Genomic DNA, 23,697 nt, shown 5'->3' with positions numbered 1-23,697 from the left:
TTCATGTACGAGTTGTATCGGCAATTGCCTTGGTTTGTTGAATGGAAATATTCTATTCATGTACGAGTTGTATCGGCAATTGCCTTGGTTTGTTGAATGGAAATATTCTATTCATGTACGAGTTGTATCGGCAATTGCCTTGGTTTGTTGAATGGAAATATTCTATTCATGTACGAGTTGTATCGGCAATTGCCTTGGTTTGTTGAATGGAAATATTCTATTCATGTACGAGTTGTATCGGCAATTGCCTTGGTTTGTTGAATGGAAATATTCTATTCATGTACGAGTTGTATCGGCAATTGCCTTGGTTTGTTGAATGGAAATATTCTATTCATGTACGAGTGTATCGGCAATTGCCTTGGTTTGTTGAATGGAAATATTCTATTCATGTACGAGTTGTATCGGCAATTGCCTTGGTTTGTTGAATGGAAATATTCTATTCATGTACGAGTTGTATCGGCAATTGCCTTGGTTTGTTGAATGGAAATATTCTATTCATGTACGAGTTGTATCGGCAATTGCCTTGGTTTGTTGAATGGAAATATTCTATTCATGTACGAGTTGTATCGGCAATTGCCTTGGTTTGTTGAATGGAAATATTCTATTCATGTACGAGTTGTATCGGCAATTGCCTTGGTTTGTTGAATGGAAATATTCTATTCATGTACGAGTGTATCGGCAATTGCCTTGGTTTGTTGAATGGAAATATTCTATTCATGTACGAGTTGTATCGGCAATTGCCTTGGTTTGTTGAATGGAAATATTCTATTCATGTACGCGAGTTGTATCGGCAATTGCCTTGGTTTGTTGAATGGAAATATTCTATTCATGTACGAGTTGTATCGGCAATTGCCTTGGTTTGTTGAATGGAAATATTCTATTCATGTACGAGTTGTATCGGCAATTGCCTTGGTTTGTTGAATGGAAATATTCTATTCATGTACGAGTTGTATCGGCAATTGCCTTGGTTTGTTGAATGGAAATATTCTATTCATGTACGAGTTGTATCGGCAATTGCCTTGGTTTGTTGAATGGAAATATTCTATTCATGTACGAGTTGTATCGGCAATTGCCTTGGTTTGTTGAATGGAAATATTCTATTCATGTACGAGTTGTATCGGCAATTGCCTTGGTTTGTTGAATGGAAATATTCTATTCATGTACGAGTTGTATCGGCAATTGCCTTGGTTTGTTGAATGGAAATATTCTATTCATGTACGAGTTGTATCGGCAATTGCCTTGGTTTGTTGAATGGAAATATTCTATTCATGTACGAGTTGTATCGGCAATTGCCTTGGTTTGTTGAATGGAAATATTCTATTCATGTACGAGTTGTATCGGCAATTGCCTTGGTTTGTTGAATGGAAATATTCTATTCATGTACGAGTTGTATCGGCAATTGCCTTGGTTTGTTGAATGGAAATATTCTATTCATGTACGAGTGTATCGGCAATTGCCTTGGTTTGTTGAATGGAAATATTCTATTCATGTACGAGTTGTATCGGCAATTGCTTGGTTTGTTGAATGGAAATATTCTATTCATGTACGAGTTGTATCGGCAATTGCCTTGGTTTGTTGAATGGAAATATTCTATCATGTACGAGTTGTATCGGCAATTGCCTTGGTTTGTTGAATGGAAATATTCTATTCATGTACGAGTTGTATCGGCAATTGCCTTGGTTTGTTGAATGGAAATATTCTATTCATGTACGAGTTGTATCGGCAATTGCCTTGGTTTGTTGAATGGAAATATTCTATTCATGTACGAGTTGTATCGGCAATTGCCTTGGTTTGTTGAATGGAAATATTCTATTCATGTACGAGTTGTATCGGCAATTGCCTTGGTTTGTTGAATGGAAATATTCTATTCATGTACGAGTTGTATCGGCAATTGCCTTGGTTTGTTGAATGGAAATATTCTATTCATGTACGAGTTGTATCGGCAATTGCCTTGGTTTGTTGAATGGAAATATTCTATTCATGTACGAGTTGTATCGGCAATTGCCTTGGTTTGTTGAATGGAAATATTCTATTCATGTACGAGTTGTATCGGCAATTGCCTTGGTTTGTTGAATGGAAATATTCTATTCATGTACGAGTTGTATCGGCAATTGCCTTGGTTTGTTGAATGGAAATATTCTATTCATGTACGAGTTGTATCGGCAATTGCCTTGGTTTGTTGAATGGAAATATTCTATTCATGTACGAGTTGTATCGGCAATTGCCTTGGTTTGTTGAATGGAAATATTCTATTCATGTACGAGTTGTATCGGCAATTGCCTTGGTTTGTTGAATGGAAATATTCTATTCATGTACGAGTTGTATCGGCAATTGCCTTGGTTTGTTGAATGGAAATATTCTATTCATGTACGAGTTGTATCGGCAATTGCCTTGGTTTGTTGAATGGAAATATTCTATTCATGTACGAGTTGTATCGGCAATTGCCTTGGTTTGTTGAATGGAAATATTCTATTCATGTACGAGTTGTATCGGCAATTGCCTTGGTTTGTTGAATGGAAATATTCTATTCATGTACGAGTTGTATCGGCAATTGCCTTGGTTTGTTGAATGGAAATATTCTATTCATGTACGAGTTGTATCGGCAATTGCCTTGGTTTGTTGAATGGAAATATTCTATTCATGTACGAGTTGTATCGGCAATTGCCTTGGTTTGTTGAATGGAAATATTCTATTCATGTACGAGTTGTATCGGCAATTGCCTTGGTTTGTTGAATGGAAATATTCTATTCATGTACGAGTTGTATCGGCAATTGCCTTGGTTTGTTGAATGGAAATATTCTATTCATGTACGAGTTGTATCGGCAATTGCCTTGGTTTGTTGAATGGAAATATTCTATTCATGTACGAGTTGTATCGGCAATTGCCTTGGTTTGTTGAATGGAAATATTCTATTCATGTACGAGTTGTATCGGCAATTGCCTTGGTTTGTTGAATGGAAATATTCTATTCATGTACGAGTTGTATCGGCAATTGCCTTGGTTTGTTGAATGGAAATATTCTATTCATGTACGAGTTGTATCGGCAATTGCCTTGGTTTGTTGAATGGAAATATTCTATTCATGTACGAGTTGTATCGGCAATTGCCTTGGTTTGTTGAATGGAAATATTCTATTCATGTACGAGTTGTATCGGCAATTGCCTTGGTTTGTTGAATGGAAATATTCTATTCATGTACGAGTTGTATCGGCAATTGCCTTGGTTTGTTGAATGGAAATATTCTATTCATGTACGAGTTGTATCGGCAATTGCCTTGGTTTGTTGAATGGAAATATTCTATTCATGTACGAGTTGTATCGGCAATTGCCTTGGTTTGTTGAATGGAAATATTCTATTCATGTACGAGTTGTATCGGCAATTGCCTTGGTTTGTTGAATGGAAATATTCTATTCATGTACGAGTTGTATCGGCAATTGCCTTGGTTTGTTGAATGGAAATATTCTATTCATGTACGAGTTGTATCGGCAATTGCCTTGGTTTGTTGAATGGAAATATTCTATTCATGTACGAGTTGTATCGGCAATTGCCTTGGTTTGTTGAATGGAAATATTCTATTCATGTACGAGTTGTATCGGCAATTGCCTTGGTTTGTTGAATGGAAATATTCTATTCATGTACGAGTTGTATCGGCAATTGCCTTGGTTTGTTGAATGGAAATATTCTATTCATGTACGAGTTGTATCGGCAATTGCCTTGGTTTGTTGAATGGAAATATTCTATTCATGTACGAGTTGTATCGGCAATTGCCTTGGTTTGTTGAATGGAAATATTCTATTCATGTACGAGTGATATCGGCAATTGCCTTGGTTTGTTGAATGGAAATATTCTATTCATGTACGAGTTGTATCGGCAATTGCCTTGGTTTGTTGAATGGAAATATTCTATTCATGTACGAGTTGTATCGGCAATTGCCTTGGTTTGTTGAATGGAAATATTCTATTCATGTACGAGTTGTATCGGCAATTGCCTTGGTTTGTTGAATGGAAATATTCTATTCATGTACGAGTGTATCGGCAATTGCCTTGGTTTGTTGAATGGAAATATTCTATTCATGTACGAGTTGTATCGGCAATTGCCTTGGTTTGTTGAATGGAAATATTCTATTCATGTACGAGTTGTATCGGCAATTGCCTTGGTTTGTTGAATGGAAATATTCTATTCATGTACGAGTTGTATCGGCAATTGCCTTGGTTTGTTGAATGGAAATATTCTATTCATGTACGAGTTGTATCGGCAATTGCCTTGGTTTGTTGAATGGAAATATTCTATTCATGTACGAGTTGTATCGGCAATTGCCTTGGTTTGTTGAATGGAAATATTCTATTCATGTACGAGTTGTATCGGCAATTGCCTTGGTTTGTTGAATGGAATATTTCTTAATTATGCATTGTTACGAGTTGTATCGGCAATTGCCTTGGTTTGTTGAATGGAAATATTCTATTCATGTACGAGTTGTATCGGCAATTGCCTTGGTTTGTTGAATGGAAATATTCTATTCATGTACGAGTTGTATCGGCAATTGCCTTGGTTTGTTGAATGGAAATATTCTATTCATGTACGAGTTGTATCGGCAATTGCCTTGGTTTGTTGAATGGAAATATTCTATTCATGTACGAGTTGTATCGGCAATTGCCTTGGTTTGTTGAATGGAAATATTCTATTCATGTACGAGTTGTATCGGCAATTGCCTTGGTTTGTTGAATGGAAATATTCTATTCATGTACGAGTTGTATCGGCAATTGCCTTGGTTTGTTGAATGGAAATATTCTATTCATGTACGAGTTGTATCGGCAATTGCCTTGGTTTGTTGAATGGAAATATTCTATTCATGTACGAGTTGTATCGGCAATTGCCTTGGTTTGTTGAATGGAAATATCTATTCATGTACGAGTTGTATCGGCAATTGCCTTGGTTTGTTGAATGGAAATATTCTATTCATGTACGAGTTGTATCGGCAATTGCCTTGGTTTGTTGAATGGAAATATTCTATTCATGTACGATGTGATATCGGCAATTGCCTTGGTTTGTTGAATGGAAATATTCTATTCATGTACGAGTTGTATCGGCAATTGCCTTGGTTTGTTGAATGGAAATATTCTATTCATGTACGAGTGATATCGGCAATTGCCTTGGTTTGTTGAATGGAAATATTCTATTCATGTACGAGTTGTATCGGCAATTGCCTTGGTTTGTTGAATGGAAATATTCTATTCATGTACGAGTGTATCGGCAATTGCCTTGGTTTGTTGAATGGAAATATTCTATTCATGTACGAGTTGTATCGGCAATTGCCTTGGTTTGTTGAATGGAAATATTCTATTCATGTACGAGTTGTATCGGCAATTGCCTTGGTTTGTTGAATGGAAATATTCTATTCATGTACGAGTTGTATCGGCAATTGCCTTGGTTTGTTGAATGGAAATATTCTATTCATGTACGAGTTGTATCGGCAATTGCCTTGGTTTGTTGAATGGAAATATTCTATTCATGTACGAGTTGTATCGGCAATTGCCTTGGTTTGTTGAATGGAAATATTCTATTCATGTACGAGTTGTATCGGCAATTGCCTTGGTTTGTTGAATGGAAATATTCTATTCATGTACGAGTTGTATCGGCAACTACCTAAAAATAAAGCTTTGAATTGAATTGAATTTTGAACAATTAACTCTTGTGAAGTCTGTGATATTAAATACATGTCATGAAACATGGGGCAGAGTGGCTCAGCGGTACGGTCTTTGCTTCGTACCTGAAAGGTACCAAGTTCGAATACCGCTGCATTGTGTTGGCTTGAGCAAGTCAAATCGCCCTGCCTAGCTCAGTTTGCGGCTGACGCCTGGGTTATTTGTCATCCCTTGTCATTTGTCATTAGAACAGATGTAAATTCCAAGAGCACAAAATCAATGTACTTCGATTGAGACCACCTGAATGTCTCATCCTCACACAAGCACATGTCGTTACTAAGAGATTTGTTTTTACAGGTTTTACTGCGCTTGCGACACATTTAGGTCATATCAGCGCCAGTAAAAAGGATGAAAATTGGATAATAAGAACATTCTAGATGTACAATTAAAAGGACTTGAGGAAAAAGTAAGACAAAGGAGAATGGTTCAAATAGGGAACAGGTGTAATATCAAAGCCTGTATTATCTTTGAGTTAGGTATTATCATCATATCTAACACATGTCATGACACACTACAAATCAACACAGAGAAACGGGACATACTTTGATTATTTTTTACATTTATTGATGGCAGAATAAGCAACTCAAAGACTGAGAGAAAATATCAGACCTTGTTGAGACTGTAAAACTCTAATACAAAATTGATAAAAATTGACATAAGCATGAACGTTTTAATGAACACAAAGGGAAAATCATAATCAACTACTATGCGGCTATGTGGTCTGGCACTCGCATTTAGATCGGAAGGTTCTAGGTTCGAGTCCTGCTTTGAGCAGTGCATTGTTGAGTCCTTGGAAAAGGCTCTTTACTCACATTCTCTCACCATACTCAGGTGTAAAATGAGTGCCCAGCCATTAACAGTGTTGTCTCTGTTTGAAAAAATAATTGTAATATCGCCTAACAGGCGTCATGTCTCGTCTTACATGTTAAGTGTTGCTGTTGGTCAGGGAGGGACCCCCTGTAAAACGCTTTGAGCATGTAGTGGATATTGTTTTATATAAAAGCTCAAGTTTTTTACTACAGCTACATGTACATAGATTGATATTCTCTTATTGCTGTAATGTGATTAATACACATTTTAGTTTGATACAGATGAACGACACCACTTGTACAAGTATATGATGAGTTTGTATCAGTGACATTTATTGTTTTGTTTGTTTTTAAGGGTTTTACAGCATTTGCAATACATTTAGGTTATATCAGCGTCAGTAAAAATGAAGAAAATGGGAAAGTCAAATGATAAAATTTCAATTAAAGCACTCAAATGCTTACATTATACACTCAAAATAACAAATACAATAATACATTACAGAAAGACAATTTACAAGGAAAAAAATATCATCTCCCAAAACAATAACTATCCATTCGACTGTTTCCCTCCGAGCCAGGGCCAGGACAAAACCAAGTAATCTCATTCCAAAACAAAGACAGAAAGCAAATTGGAAAAAAAATCTATAAGGAGAAGACACAGTAAGGGCCAAAGAATATTTTATGTGTTTGTAAGAGTGTCATTTGTGAAATATGTTACAAGTTTGTAAGAGTGTCATTTGTGAAATATGTTACAAGTTTGTACGAGTGTCATTTGTGAAATATGTTACAAGTTTGTACGAGTGTCATTTGTGAAATATATTACAAGTTTGTAAGAGTGTCATTTGTGAAATATGTTACAAGTTTGTAAGAGTGTCATTTGTGAAATATGTTACAAGTTTGTAAGAGTGTCATTTGTGAAATATGTTACAAGTTTGTAAGAGTGTCATTTGTGAAATATGTTACAAGTTTGTAAGAGTGTCATTTGTGAAATATGTTACAAGTTTGTAAGAGTGTCATTTGTGAAATATGTTACAAGTTTGTAAGAGTGTCATTTGTGAAATATGTTACAAGTTTGTACGAGTGTCATTTGTGAAATATATTACACGTTTGTAAGAGTGTCATTTGTGAAATATGTTACAAGTTTGTACGAGTGTCATTTGTGAAATATGTTACAAGTTTGTAAGAGTGTCATTTGTGAAATATGTTACAAGTTTGTAAGAGTGTCATTTGTGAAATATGTTACAAGTTTGTAAGAGTGTCATTTGTGAAATATGTTACAAGTTTGTAAGAGTGTCATTTGTGAAATATGTTACAAGTTTGTAAGAGTGTCATTTGTGAAATATGTTACAAGTTTGTAAGAGTGTCATTTGTGAAATATGTTACAAGTTTGTAAGAGTGTCATTTGTGAAATATGTTACAAGTTTGTAAGAGTGTCATTTGTGAAATATGTTACAAGTTTGTAAGAGTGTCATTTGTGAAATATGTTACAAGTTTGTAAGAGTGTCATTTGTGAAATATGTTACAAGTTTGTAAGAGTGTCATTTCTGAAATATGTTACAAGTTTGTAAGAGTGTCATTTGTGAAATATGTTACAAGTTTGTAAGAGTGTCATTTGTGAAATATGTTACAAGTTTGTAAGAGTGTCATTTGTGAAATATGTTACAAGTTTGTAAGAGTGTCATTTGTGAAATATGTTACAAGTTTGTAAGAGTGTCATTTGTGAAATATGTTACAAGTTTGTAAGAGTGTCATTTGTGAAATATGTTACAAGTTTGTAAGAGTGTCATTTGTGAAATATGTTACAAGTTTGTAAGAGTGTCATTTGTGAAATATGTTACAAGTTTGTAAGAGTGTCATTTGTGAAATATGTTACAAGTTTGTAAGAGTGTCATTTGTGAAATATGTTACAAGTTTGTACGAGTGTCATTTGTGAAATATGTTACAAGTTTGTACGAGTGTCATTTGTGAAATATATTACAAGTTTTCATCCCTTGTTTCATTTGTGTTTTGTTGATAAAGGGGAAACCTGAAACGTCCACATGATCTGTCTTCATTCAATAAATTGAAGCTTCCATTTCATTACCCATTGTAATTGATTCAATGGAGCTTCCAGCAGCAACCTTTACATTAGTGGGATAGAGGAGATAAACGATTATATGAAATTGTCACTAAACAATACAAATACTACATGATTTAAAAAAAATAAATAAATAAATAAATTTAAAAAAAAAAAAAAATAATAATATTAATATAATAATAATAATAATAATAATAATAATAATAATAATAATAATAATAATAATAATAATAATAATAATAATAACAAGTTATTTATATAGCGCTCAACTTCCACATAATTGCTCAGCAGCGCTTTATAATATTGATTGTCATTCAAACATTCCTTCTTTGACAATTCTGAGAATTCATATATGAAGAAATGAACACAAACTCAACCAGATATATTTACATTCATACACGAACACACACACATATTTACACCAATATTACTCACTAACATTAGTAACTTATTCTTAAAGTGAAAAACTATAAATACAGTGAAAATTGAAAACACAACAATACAACTGACAAGGACAGACAATCGAACATTCAAATCAACCCACTGAATAGATTGGGTAATAAACTTATCGGAACCAGCGACCACCTGAGCTCTAGCCCTTCGGTCTTGTGCCATGACGTAGAAGTTAGACGTCTTTTGTAGTTGTTCCAGGTGACTGTAATACAGTGTGTTCCTGATGCTTGGATTTATCAGGTAATAAACTAAAATGAATAGAACAGCTTCAAAATTGAACAAAATACCAAACACGGAACGTTTCGGGCTCAAAACCAGTCCAGCCAATCACAATAAAAAGCAATGGAAACATTAATAAAAGCAATACTAAAAAAAACAGATCGACAGCAGAGAAGTGTCTCAAATATATATATATATATATATTATATATATATATATATATATATATATATATATATATATATATATATATATATATATATATATATATATATAAGTGTATATCAAATATTATCAATAATGGCACTTAAATCAATCTTTCATTCTTTTACTTTAGTGATTTGAACCAACCAACTATACTCTTATGACTTCTTACATTGGGAACAATATTGTTGATTAAACCAGAAAAACCATTATATCTTGTCGTACTAGCTGGCAGCCATGTGAAATTCCACTATTCCCTTCTTCTACTTGCCCTTTGAACTTCTGGATGACCTTGACCCTGCACTGGCAGCATCATTGTGAAACATCTGACTAGAAATGTTACGGGAACCCGAAGGAGTGACAGTGGTGGTGGAGGAGATCAAAGGGTTGATGTCACCAGCGGGTGTCACTTGATGATGAAGGCGATGACGGCCCATGCTTTGACTAGACGATGAGGAGGATACAGCCATTGATAGGGGTGTCCCTGCCGATCGCTAGAAAACATCAAATGTATAAATATAAATATTATAGAGAAAAAGAGACACACCAGTTATTGTACATGATTAGGAACACTCATTGTGATTTGACAAGTCGAATTATGGAATTATCTTTCATTTCGCAGTGATTATAAATTCTATACAGATCACTCCACTTAATCGCACATTGGCTAATCACACACTCCGCTTACACGCTACACATTCCCAAAAAACGGAATCGCTCAGCGTAATTAAACAATCAATCCGATCAATCCCTCTCTCACCCCCATCCCCATTTTAAAGACTTTTTTTGCAGTTACTTTTACTCTACACACACAAACACATACATATCCTCTCCATTCCCTCTCTCTCCCCGCCTTCCTTTTCTTGCGCCTCATCCTGCATCCACACCTGACACCCTCTCCTTACATTTACATTGTTTCCACATTTGACAAAATGTGATATTGTGTAAATCTACATATTTGTGTTTATGTTTTTTGTCTCCTGATGAAGGCCAAGGGCCGAAACGTTGTTTGTTTTGTTGTTGTTAAACTTGCTTCAAATTATGTGGTATCCAACCACTGGGTTCTGAATCAAACCAAATGGCATCACATTACTTTGGTCTGATTCCAATTAAATGGCATCAAATTTAATTACCTGGTTATCTACTTGGGATGCTGACTGAACTTGACTGGCACCAATCTCCGCTCTCAAAAGCCGACTGTTTTTCTCTGACACCTTCTGGAGGTGACGAACTGTTCTGGAAAAACTGTTGGGTGATTCCACCTTCAATGCAGGACTAATCTTGAGTTGATTCACTGACGGCTGATTTGTACGTCTTCTCAGGTTGTAGGAATGCTGTCATAAAAAAAAAAAAAAAACAATAGACATAAAATGTCAACTCCAGTAACTGGAAATGAATAGAAATGTATTTTCATCAAATCAGCAGTAAAAAAAAAACTTTTGAAAAGAATCAAAACAAAAACTTGAGCTTTTATATAGTGCAATATCCACTGAACATGCTCAAAGTGCTTTACAAGGGCTCCCTGGCCAACAGCAACACTTAACATGTACCACGTGACATGACGCCTGTTAGGCGATATTGCTATTTTTTTTCGGGCAGAGACAACGCTGTTAACAGCCAGGTAATCATTTTACACCTGAGTACAGTGAGAGAATGTGAGTGAAGAGCCTTTTCCAAGGACTCAGCTGTGCGCCGAGCGAGGCTTGAACCCAGGTCCTTCCGATTCGAAAGCGAGTGTCATACCACAAGACCACATAGCTGCACAGTATGAAGAATACATAGTCACTCTGAGAAAGAAAATAGAAACAGTTTAACAGAACCAGAAGGCTTTTTTCATGTTATGAATTCTGTTATATATCCAAAATCATGGGGTTGCTTGATTTTAAAAATGAAGCCTTCAATAAACGTCAGAGACTTGCAGTGTAACAAAGCAGAGTTGAGCATGATCAGTGCCTGGATGATTGACAACAAGCACAAAATCCTAGCTCTGGTGTTGTGATCTTGCCTAATGCATTTTACAGAAATTATCCCACTCAACTTAGATATGAATGAGTTCCTTTTCTCTGAGTCAGTGAACAATGTTGCAATAAAAATGTTACGATAAGAGAGCCTAATAGGTATCTTTCAATGCATGAAATTGAAATTTGATTCTGGTCGCCTGCTGGAGGAAGAAATCAGGCATTTTAAAGTGCTATAAACATGGCAAGGGCCAGGATAAAACAGTGCTGATGGTGACAAAAAGTGAAAAAGTAGGAAAATGTTGAACGATTGCCTTTAAGCCCCATTTCTACTGCACTAAACCCCACTTTTAGAGCAATTGAGATGATAGACTATCATTGATACTCTAGCTAACTTCTGGAGAGTGGGAAACTGCACCTGTGTGTTCCACCACACATCAACTCTCTCATTGCTAGCACATTGTTACGAGAAAATGTAATTTTTAAAAGGAGGAAAATCCTCCTCTGGACTCCAAAATCGTGGATTTCCGCGGATCCGAGGAAAACCATCAGCACTGATAAAGACCAAGTAATCCCATTCCAAGACAAAGACAGAAAGCAACCAAAAAAAAACAGATATAGGAGATAGAAGACACAGCAAGTGACCTCCTGCCCACCATGGGAGGTCAAAAGGCCCTGCCCAGGAGGATAGTTAAAAGACCAGTTTGGACACTTGCTAACCGTCCACCTTAGTTTAGCTCTATCCACTGTCCTGCTTTATTTTCATTGATTCAGAACTACCTACAATCTAGACTACTTCTCTTTATTCACAGTTGCCGATCAACAATCACTGAATAACTTATTTCATTTTTTCTCCTTTATGTTTTACCCTACAACAGAGCATTTTAAAGAAAATACAACCCCATCCCTTAACACAAAAAAAAATATAAAAAAAATAAATAAATAAAAATTTAAAATGCAAGTATAATTGCCAGCTTTTGCAAATATTCTAACCTTTGGGTGTAACTAGGACAAAACAGCTCATTATAACATGCAAACAGGAAACCTTTGGTTGTAACTAGGACAAAACAGCTCATTACAACATGCAAACAGGAAACCTTTGGGTGTAACTAGGACAAAACAGCCCATTACAACATCAAACAGGACAATATAAATAAAAGATAAATGACTTACCATGACTGGCGAATCACTGTGACCTTCTCCTAGAAATATTAATGAAAAAAAAAACGATAAAAAAAAAAAGAATAAAAAAGGAAATTGAAGTTGGGAAGTATAAGAGATCAAAGGTCATTCAATGTAAGAATCTATTAGGAACAGATTTATAGATAGAATGCGCTTGGCCAAGGAGTTCACAACATTGCCATCCGGAAGTATAACGGACCAACACGCAAACTCTGTGTAACCATGAACTTTTATAGTCTGGTTAATACAGTTTAGTGAGAACATCTCACAAACGCGGATGGCAAAAACAATAACAAAGGCCTGAGTGACGTCATCTGCATACTATCTATTGAATACCCCATTTTTCTAGAACTAAACTCACTTGATTGTGATGACTATTAAGAACCTTTTTATATCATTTCACCATTGATGACTATAAAGAATCATTTTATATCATGCACTATTTTCTAGGGCCAAACTCACCCAAGTCAGAATTGGTGTGATGACTATAAAGAACCATTTTACAACATACACCATTTCTTGGAAACAAACTCACCAGAGTGAGAATGTGTGTGATGACTATGAAGAAACATTTTATATCATACACCATTTCCTGGAACCAAATTCATCTGAATGAAAAGGGTGTGATAACTAAATAGAACCATTTTACATCATACACCATTTCCTGGAACCAAACTCACCCGAGTGAGAATGGGTGTGATGACTATAAAGAACCATTTTAGATCATACACCATTTCCTGGAGCCAAACTCACCTGCCTGTGACTGATTTAACCAGGAGTGGATATGACTTTCCATTTCTCTAATCGGCGTCGACCTTCTCAAGTCACCCAGCTCAGACATTAGAGATACACTACTTGTTTCCAAATCCTGTAGAAGACATTGTGATACACGAGATATTTTGTTGATATTTTATTGTTATTATAATAATAATAATAATAATAGTAATAGTAATAATAATAATAATAATAATAATAATAATGATAATAATAAATAATAATAATAATAATAATAATAATAATAATATAATAATAATAATAATATAATAATAATAATAATAATAATAATAATAATAATAATAATAATAATAATAATAATAATAATAATAATAATAATAATAATAATAATAATAATATAATAATAATAATAATAATAATAATAATAATAATAATAATAATAATAATAATAATATAATAATAATAATAATGCATTATTATTATATCATCATCATCATCATCATGATCATCATCATCATCATCATCATCATCATCATCATCATCATTATAATTATTGATACTATTATTATTATTATCATGATCATCTTCATTATTGTTATTATTACTATTATTATTATTATTATTATCATCATCATTATTGTTGTTTGCTGATGATGATATAATTTGTTCAGAGAGGCCATGATGACCGAAATAAACTCTTAAACTTGAACTTGTAGAAGGTGGAATAAATAATAGAATAGCTAGTTTTTATCTATTTTCCTGATTTGAATATTGACAAATGATCAAGAATTCAGAAGAATGGCACATAAATTACATGAACAGTGAACAAAGTCAGCCATGCTTCGTGGCGAATAATTTTTAAAAATCAGGATGAAGAACTAGGATAAAAATATCGTATCCACAGGATGTCTCCAAAATTGTATACAACAAACTAAAAATGATTGTAAACCTGGTATTTAAAATTTTATTATTTAGTGTAAAAATATTATATCCACAGGATGTCTCCAAAATTGTATGCAACAAACTAAAAATGATTGTAAACCTGGTATTTAAAATTTTATTATTTAGTGTAAAAATATCATATCCACAGGATGTCTCCAAAATTGTATACAACAAACTAAAAATGATTGTAAACCTGGTATTTCAAATTTTATTATTTAGTGTAAAAATATCATATCCACAGGATGTCTCCAAAATTGTATACAACAAACTAAAAATGATTGTAAACCTGGTATTTCAAATTTTATTATTTAGTGTAAAAATATCATATCCACAGGATGTCTCCAAAATTGTATGCAACAAACTAAAAATGATTGTAAACCTGGTATTTAAAATTTTATTATTTAGTGTAAAAACATCATATCCACAGGATGTCTCCAAAATTGTATACAACAAACTAAAAATGATTGTAAACTTGGTATTTCAAATTTTATTATTTAGTGTAAAAATATCATATCCACAGGATGTCTCCAAAATTGTATACAACAAACTAAAAATGATTGTAAACCTGGTATTTCAAATTTTATTATTTAGTGTAAAAATATCATATCCACTGGATGTCTCCAAAATTGTATGCAACAAACTAAAAATGATTGTAAACCTGGTATTTAAAATTTTATTATTTAGTGTAAAAACATCATATCCACAGGATGTCTCCAAAATTGTATACAACAAACTAAAAATGATTGTAAACCTGGTATTTCAAATTTTATTATTTAGTGTAAAAACATCATATCCACAGGATGTCTCCAAAATTGTATACAACAAACTAAAAATGATTGTAAACCTGGTATTTCAAATTTTATTATTTAGTGTAAAAATATCATATCCACAGGATGTCTCCAAAATTGTATACAACAAACTAAAAATGATTGTAAACCTGGTATTTCAAATTTTATTATTTAGTGTAAAAACATCATATCCACAGGATGTCTCCAAAATTGTATACAACAAACTAAAAATGATTGTAAACCTGGTATTTCAAATTTTATTATTTAGTGTAAAAATATCATATCCACAGGATGTCTCCAAAATTGTATACAACAAACTAAAAATGATTGTAAACCTGGTATTTCAAATTTTATTATTTAGTGTAAAAATATCATATCCACAGGATGTCTCCAAAATTGTATACAACAAACTAAAAATGATTGTAAACCTGATATGTATACATTGTATACAACAAACTAAAAATGATTGTAAACCTGGTATGTATACAATGTATACAACAAACTAAAAATGATTGTAAACCTGGTATGTATACATTGTATACAACAAACTAAAAATGATTGTAAACCTGGTATGTATACATTGTATACAACAAACTAAAAATGATTGTAAACCTGGTATGTATACATTGTATACAACAAACTAAAAATGATTGTAAACCTGGTATGTATACATTGTATACAACAAACTAAAAATGATTGTAAACCTGGTATGTATACATTGTATACAACAAACTAAAAATGATTGTAAACCTGGTATGTATACATTGTATACAACAAACTAAAAATGATTGTAAAACTGGTATTTAAAATCTTATTATTTAGTGTAAAAATATTTATAAGCATCATTTTATTGGGGGGGGGGGGGGGGTGGGTTCACTGCATTTCAACTACATTTTAAATAATAACTATATTTTATTAAATCCTGTGTTCACAATTATTTTTAATGTGTATATATTTTTGCATGGGGGGGGGGCTGTATATCATCAAACAATTCAAATACAAAATATTTTTACATTATATTTTTCAGTGCCATGTGGCATGTATTAGCAATGCTGGCCTCTAGTAAAACATGCCATGCCTTCTGTCACAGCATCTGATCCAAAAATTCTCAGAGCTAAAAGAGCTTACAGCTAAAAAAAAAAAATTTTATTCTCTATTGTCTCCTGGAACTTTTCTACTCACTTCATCTCTTGTTGTTACCAACATAAGTGCCTGCTCCACTCCCTTTTCTGAATTAAAAATTCACCCATATATCGGAGCATACTCAATGTCTCAATCGTTTCTATGTTACATGTTTGTGTTGAGAATATTGGCTATTAAGCTTAATTGCTGGCCAGCTAACTTCGCGGTGATTGTGTGTGTTGTACCCGCTACCTCCAGTAGTCGGTGAGAGAGGGCTCTAGTAATGAATGACCTGAGTTTGATACAAATTTTTTTGGGTTCGTGGATAGCTCATACGGTAGAGTCACGCTCTCACAGGCCAGGCAGAGTTGTCGTACAAATATGGTCGCGTGTTCAAACCCCATCACCACCGCGAAAATTTTTTATTCTCTATTGTCTTCTGGCACTTTTCTACTCACTCATTTCTTGTTGTCAGAAAAGAGTTTACAGCTAGAAGAGCTTACCACGGAAACATTAGCACTATTGTTATGACAATCAGCATCATCTCTATCAGACAGCCTGGTTGTGTCCTCCAGTATAAAAGTATGATCTGAATCATTGCCATCATCATCATCGTCATCACTGTATCCGTTGTTGTTATCACTGGTGTAGTCACTGTCACTCGTACAATCTGACAAGATGACAATTATCATCTTTGAAATAATCATGACACAAAAAAAAAACAAAAAAACAATGAAATAAAGATATTCAACATCAAACTTCTGAAAAAATTTTTTTTTTAATTGAGCTCTTATATAGCGCAATATCCACTAAATGTGCTCAACGCGCTTTACAAGGGGTCCCTGGTCATCAGCAACATTTAACATGTAGGACGAGACACGATGTCTGTTAAGCGATATTACAATTTTTCGGACAAAGACAACACTGTTACCAGCCAGGAACTCATTTTACACCTGAGTGTGGTGAGAGAATGTGAGTAAAGAGCCTTTTCCAAGGACTCAACTATGCACCGAGCGAGACTCGAACCCAGGACCTTCCGATCCGAAAGCGAGTGTCATTCCACTAGACCACATAGCCGCACATAACACCTGGAGACAAATTGATTGTTCCATTATGATTGATACATCGCTTTGTCAAAAATAAAAGATCTAAAGCGCTTTACAAGGGGTCTCAAAGCCAGCAGCAAAATTCAACATGTAGAAAAAACATGACTCGGAAAATGCTCTTTACTCACAGTTTCTCACCATACTCAGGTGTAAATTGAGTAAGAGGATGATATCAGTATTGTGTCAAAATAAAATTATAAAAAGCGCTTTGCAGGCATTAAAGTCTCCTCCTGCACATTAAATTTGCTGTTGGGTTGGAATCCCTTTGGAAAGAGTTTTGAGCACGTTTAGTGAAATTTGCGCTACGTAAAATCTCAAAATATTTTAAATGCATCAAATAGAAATTTCAGTTAATCCCACAAAAACGTTTTAAAATTTGAAAAGGTCAAAATTTGAAGTACAAATTGTAAAAGAAGAAGAAAAAGAAATTTATGCTGACTGGGTTCAGTCTAATACCTAAATGTCATAAATGATTTATTCTTCAATATTTTGAAAATGTTGCTGCTTGAAGCTCGAAGGTAAAAATAACGATAAGTATTGAAATGTAAACTTCAATTTATTATACGAAGACAGATACTGTGGAATATTCACCTTTACTACGCCATTCACACATCTCTCATTCGTGTTTCATTCATCATGTTTGGTGTGGTATGACAATCGCTTTCGGATCGGAAGGTCCTGGGTTCGAGCCTCGCACTCGGCACATAGTTGAGTCCTTGGAAAAGGCTCTTTACTCACATTCTCTCACCATACTCAGGTGTAAAATGAGTACCTGGCCGTTAACAGTGTTGTCTTTGTCCGAAAAATTGTAATATTGCCTAACAGGCGTCATGTCCCGTACTCCATGTTCAATGTTGCTGTTGACCAGGGACCCCTTGTAAAGCGCTTTGAGCACATTTAGTGGACATTGCGCTATATAAAGCTCTTTTTTTTTTTTTTTGATAAAGGGGAAACCAGAAATGCCCACAGTATCTGTCTTTGTTTAATAAATTGAAGCTTATATTTCAATGCTTATCATTATTTTTTTCTTCAATATATTGTAAGTTTAATCAAACTGATTGTAGATCAATACTGTAAAACACATAGCCACACAAAGTAGATGATGATGATGTCAAGCCTGACACTGCAAATAAAGGAAGCCTGTCAAAGGCTAACACTGAAATCATTACGGGTGGCTATGTGGTCAAGTATCGTAATAATAATAATAATAAGAATAAGAAGAAGAAGAAGAAGAAGAAGAAGAAGAAGAAGAAGAAGAAGAAGAAGAAGAAGAAGAAGAAGAAGAAGAAGAAGAAGAAGAAGAAGAAAAAGAAGAAGAAGAATCTTTATTGTCCAAATAGGCAATTATTGTTAGGTTACAGCTCTTGTAATAGGCTAAAAAAGTAATTAAAATAGTGGTAATAATGATGATAATAATACTGATAGTAATGATGATGATAATAATAATAATAATAATAATAATAATAATAATAATAATAATATAATAATAATAATAATAATAATAATAATAATAATAATAGTAATAATAATAATAAGAAGAAGAAGTAGAAGAAGAAGAAGAAGAAGAAGAAGAAGAAGAAGAAGAAGAAGAAGAAGAAGAAGAAGAAGAAGAAGAAGAAGAAGAAGAAGAAGAAGAAGAAGAAGAAGAAGAAGAAGAAGAAGAAGAAGAAGAAGAAGAAATCGGTTTTAAGCCAGAATTGTTTAGAAGCTAAATAATATAAGATTTGGATTTAGTTCATATGATGATCAATAGTAACTACCTGAACCAGGATCTCTCTACATATCAGAAATTTCTGGATTCAGATGAGGCGGAATTAATCCCGAAGAACTAAGAAATACTGCAGTGCCCTCCGTACTGAAGTCACAACAAGATCTTGACAGCCTCAAAACTCTGGCCCAGGACAGTGACCAATGGAAACAATTAACAACATGGATGGAGAGAGCAGCTATACTCATCGACAATGACTGAATCACACAATTCTCAGCAAGCGTCATTGGAACGGCGAAGCTTACTACTACTACTATGTGGTCAAGTGGTATGACACTTGCTTTCGGATCGTAAGGTCCAGGGTTCAAGCCTCACTCTGCTAATCGTTGAGTCCTTGGAAAAGGCTCTTTACTCACATTCTCTCACCGTACTCAGGTGTAAAATGAGAGAAGAAGAAGAAGAAGAAGAAGAAGAAGAAGAAGAAGAAGAAGAAGAAGAAGAAGAAGAAGAAGAAGAAGAAGAAGAAGAAGAAGAAGAAGAAGAAGAAGAAGAAGAAATCGGTTTTAAGCCAGATTTGTTTAGAAGCTAAATAATATAAGATTTGGATTTAGTTCATATGATGATCAATAGTAACTACCCTGAACCAGGATCTCTCTACATATCAGAAATTTCTGGATTCAGATGAGGCGGAATTAATCCCCGAAGAACTAAGAAATACTGCAGTGCCCTCCGTACTGAAGTCACAACAAGATCTTGACAGCCTCAAAACTCTGGCCCAGGACAGTGACCAATGGAAACAATTAACAACATGGATGGAGAGAGCAGCTATACTCATCGACAATGACTGAATCACACAATTCTCAGCAAGCGTCATTGGAACGGCGAAGCTTACTACTACTACTATGTGGTCAAGTGGTATGACACTTGCTTTCGGATCGTAAGGTCCAGGGTTCAAGCCTCACTCTGCTAATCGTTGAGTCCTTGGAAAAGACTCTTTACTTACATTCTCTCACCGTACTCAGGTGTAAAATGAGTACCTAGGCATCAACAGCGTTGTCTCTGTCGGAAAAAATTGTAATATCGCTTAAAAGGCGTTATGTCTCGTTCTAATTGTTACGTGTTGCTGTTGGTCAGGGACCCTTTGTAAAGCGCTTTGAGCACATTTAGAGGATATTGCGCTATATAAAAACTCATCTTTTTTTTTTTTTATTATATATATAACAACTCTCATGTTTGATCAGTACTCAAGAGGTCTGAGGTTCGATCCACTGTTGAGGCAGGCTGATACTTCATGTACTTATTCTTTTTTTGTGTGTGTGTCTATGTGGTCTAGTGGTATGATTCTTGTCTTCGAACTGGAAGGTGTTCAGGGTTCAGTCAGTGGAAAAGGCTCTTAACTCACATTCTTTCACCGTACTCAAATGTAAAATGAATGCCTGGCCGTCATAGCATTGTCTTTTGAGGGAATAAAATTGTTATATCGCCTAACAGGCACTATGTCTCGTTCTTTCATGTTAAGTGTTGCTGTTGTTAGCTAGGGCCCCTTTGTAAAGTACTTAGAGCACGTTTTGTGGATATTGCGCTATATAAATGCTCTATTATTTTTTTTAATTTCTGCTTTGTCTGCCATTGCTTCTCACACACCTTTCTTTAGATTATGAACAAATCGCATCTTACTCACCATGCATTGTGGATGAAGAGTTGCCAGATTGGACAGACAATGATTGGCCATGCTGACCTGAGTTGGAAAAAAAATAAAACAAAAAAAAAAAACTGACATGTGAAAAACGAACGTGTTATGCAATAAAAGAAAATGTTCCATGCTCTTTACTGATAATAAGCTCTTAATTTTTACAATGTTAAATACAAATGCAATTTTGAGACACAAAGATTCTGCTGTTTTACTGAATTTAACATCCATGTCCCCCAGAACAAGTAAAAAGTGTGAAATTTGCCTTTTGTAGACATTTGTTGGGTCTTAAAATCAACTAAATCTGATACTGAGAGTTATGAATGAGAATGCAAACGGCAAAATACACTTTCAGCTGCCAAGTTCTTTTTTTAATTTACAAGAGATGATAGAGGAAAAAGGGGTGCAAAAGGAGGAGGAGGAGAGAAATAGGAGAGGTGGCTAGGATAGAAGAGAAGGAAAAGATATGAAGGATGACGGGGAAAGAAAAGGAGGAAGGAGAGGAGGTGGAGGAGGATAAGAAGGGGAAACTAGAGAAGAGGAGGAGAAGTAGAAAAAGAATGAGGGAGAAAAATAAAAATGAAAAAGAAGAAGAAGAAGAAGAAGAAGAAGAAGAAGAAGAAGAAGAAGAAGAAGAAGAAGAAGAAGAAGAAGAAGAAGAAGAAGAAGAAGAAGAAGAAGAAGGAGGAGGAGGAGGAGGAGGAGGAGGAGGAGGGGGAGAGAGGAGAGAAGAAGAAGAAGAAGAAGAAGAAAAGAAGAAGAAAGAAGAAGAAGAAGAAGAAGAAGAAAAAGAAGAAGAAGAAGAAGAAGAAGAAGAAGAAGAAGAAGAAGAAGAAGAAGAAGAAGAAGAAGAAGAAGAAGAAGAAGAAGAAGAAGAAGGAAGAGAAGGGAAAGGAAAAGTAGAAGAAGAAATATTTTAAAACAAAGCAAAAAAAAAAAAAAAAATGGTGTATGACCTACCAGACATAAACCTTTTAATATCAGAGTTTTGTTTCCGTATTTCTGTCAATAACTGGTTGTTGATTTCATTGATGTCACGGAACATGTAGGCACAAGCACTAAGTATGGCGACACACACTAGGAGGGACAATCGACGACAACACTTTTGAAGCCAGTACAAATCCTCCTATAGCAGAGAGAAAACAAACAACGATTATCACATAATTTTACAAGCATAATGTAAATGTTGCTGCTCGAAGCTCGAAGAAATAAATAATAATGTGAAATTGATTGTAAGCTTCAATTTAATTACAAAAACAAGGAAGAAAAATGTTTTGTTTATTCATCTTAACTACGCCACTACCACATTATTTCATTCATCTGTGGTGTTTCATTCATTCTGTTTTGTTGATAAAGGGGAAACCCGAAACATTCATTTGATCTGTTTTTGTAATTAAATTGAAGCTTACAATTTCACATTATTATTTATTTTACAGGCATAGAGCACCTTTGGATAGAAATGGTGCTGGATGAAACTCCTGGGCGGTTATGTGGTCTTGTGGTATGACACTCGCTTTCGGATCGGAAGGTCCTGGGTTTGAGCCTTGCTCAGCGCATAGTTGAGTCCTTGGAAAGTCTCTTTACTCCCATTCTCTCACCGTATTCAGGTGTAAGATTCAGTGCTCCAGACGAGTGGTTTGACAATTCCCATGAAAAAGAAACCAGTTTTTTTTTACATCACACTTTTCTTCCCTTTTGGAGTTTGATCAAAGTGTCCCCCCCCCCCCCCCCCCAAACCCCCGTGTCTATCGAGCAATGATTGGATAGATGGGTATATTATTTAATTAGATAGAAAGTACTTTGTGATAAAAAAGCAGCATCCTATCTAAACGGTAGCAAGAAATTAGCACTGTCAGTATAAGACTAGAGAAACCAGGATACATGCTGAGTCTTTTTTGCTATGAAGGAATGTTCTTATTTTATACAAAACAGAAATTAAAAAAAATAATAATTAAAAAAAACAACAACAAATGTGAAAAGGTTCCATACACTGAAACAAGTAGTGGAGAAGTAAAACCATCAGCAAGTCAACGATGTTACTCCTACTTACGTCATCAGATCCCCAGCCAGCAATCCATCGCATCACTGTTTGTTCCATGACAATGTTCAAAGTCATCACAAGAAACAACCACAGTCGGGCACCTGGATAGATGAAATAAACCAACAGGAAACTATTCTTAAATTATTATAAGTGCAGATATGTGGTCAAGTGGTATAACACTCGCTTTCGAATTGGAAGGTCCTGAGTTTGAGTCTCACTCGGCACATAGCTGAGTCCTTGGAAAAGGCTCTTTACTCACATTCTCTCACCGTACTCAGGTGTAAACTGAGTACCTGGCCTTAACCTGTCCTGAAAAAAAATTGTATTATCGCCTAACGATATATTAATGCATATGATCCTCAGCAAAATGTGTACAATGAACGAAAATGCGTAATAATAAGCATTTTTTAATGGAAGGTTGGCACCACTGAGTCATAATATAAATGTAATATTCATAAAACAGGGGTCCCGATTGCTCAGTTGGTAGAGCACTCGCTTCACATGCAAAGGGACCAAGATCAATCCCGGTACAGTTGGTAGAGCACTCGCTTCACATGCAAAGGGACCAAGATCAATCCCGGTACAGTTGGTAGAGCACTCGCTTCACATGCAAAGGGACCAAGATCAATCCCGTACAGTTGGTAGAGCACTTGCTACATGCGCAAGTGGCCGAAGATCTTTTACATCCCAGTACAGTTGGTAGAGCACGTGCTTCACATGAAAGGAACCAGTCAATCCCTACAGTTGTAGGCACTCCTGTCATCGCAATGAGGAAAGTAATCCCGTAATTGGTAGAGCACTGTTCACATGCAAAGGGCATCCAAGATCTAATCGGTACAGTTGATAGAGCACTCGCTCACATGCAAAGGACCAAGATCAATCCCGGTACACAGTTGGTAGACACTCACTTCACACAAAAGGAAAGATAATCCCGGTAAGTTGTAAGCACTACTTACATGCAAAG

General features: G+C 34.9%; 1 protein-coding gene and 1 long non-coding RNA gene across 2 annotated transcripts in view; one reads left to right on the top strand and one right to left on the bottom strand.

The window, feature by feature from the left end:
• Positions 1–5,241: 5,241 nt before the first annotated feature.
• On the top strand, positions 5,242–8,587 carry LOC144977995 (uncharacterized). The gene is made up of 2 exons (XR_013646448.1): positions 5,242–7,553; positions 7,728–8,587. It is a non-coding gene; the product is annotated as an uncharacterized LOC144977995 (long non-coding RNA).
• Positions 8,588–9,624: 1,037 nt separating this feature from the next.
• LOC144977997 (uncharacterized) overlaps positions 9,625–23,697 on the bottom strand; it is a 32,038-nt gene continuing 17,965 nt past the window's right edge. Inside the window, exons 6-13 of the mRNA XM_078923406.1 lie at positions 22,743–22,834; positions 21,653–21,818; positions 20,684–20,740; positions 16,692–16,858; positions 13,355–13,469; positions 12,593–12,621; positions 10,595–10,795; positions 9,625–9,955 (exon numbers count right to left, since the gene is read on the bottom strand). Coding sequence (XP_078779532.1) covers positions 9,725–9,955; positions 10,595–10,795; positions 12,593–12,621; positions 13,355–13,469; positions 16,692–16,858; positions 20,684–20,740; positions 21,653–21,818; positions 22,743–22,834 — 1,058 coding nt within the window. The 3' untranslated portion in view covers positions 9,625–9,724. The remainder of the gene's footprint in view (positions 9,956–10,594; positions 10,796–12,592; positions 12,622–13,354; positions 13,470–16,691; positions 16,859–20,683; positions 20,741–21,652; positions 21,819–22,742; positions 22,835–23,697) is intronic.

This window comes from Berghia stephanieae, chromosome 8 (assembly GCF_034508935.2).
Source record: "Berghia stephanieae isolate SIO BIC M18660-M18661 chromosome 8, UCSD_Bste_1.3, whole genome shotgun sequence".
In the NCBI taxonomy this organism is placed as follows: Eukaryota; Metazoa; Mollusca; class Gastropoda; order Nudibranchia; family Aeolidiidae; genus Berghia; species Berghia stephanieae.
Note: the sequence above shows the minus strand (reverse complement) of the source record. Positions and strands in the feature narration are given on the sequence as shown.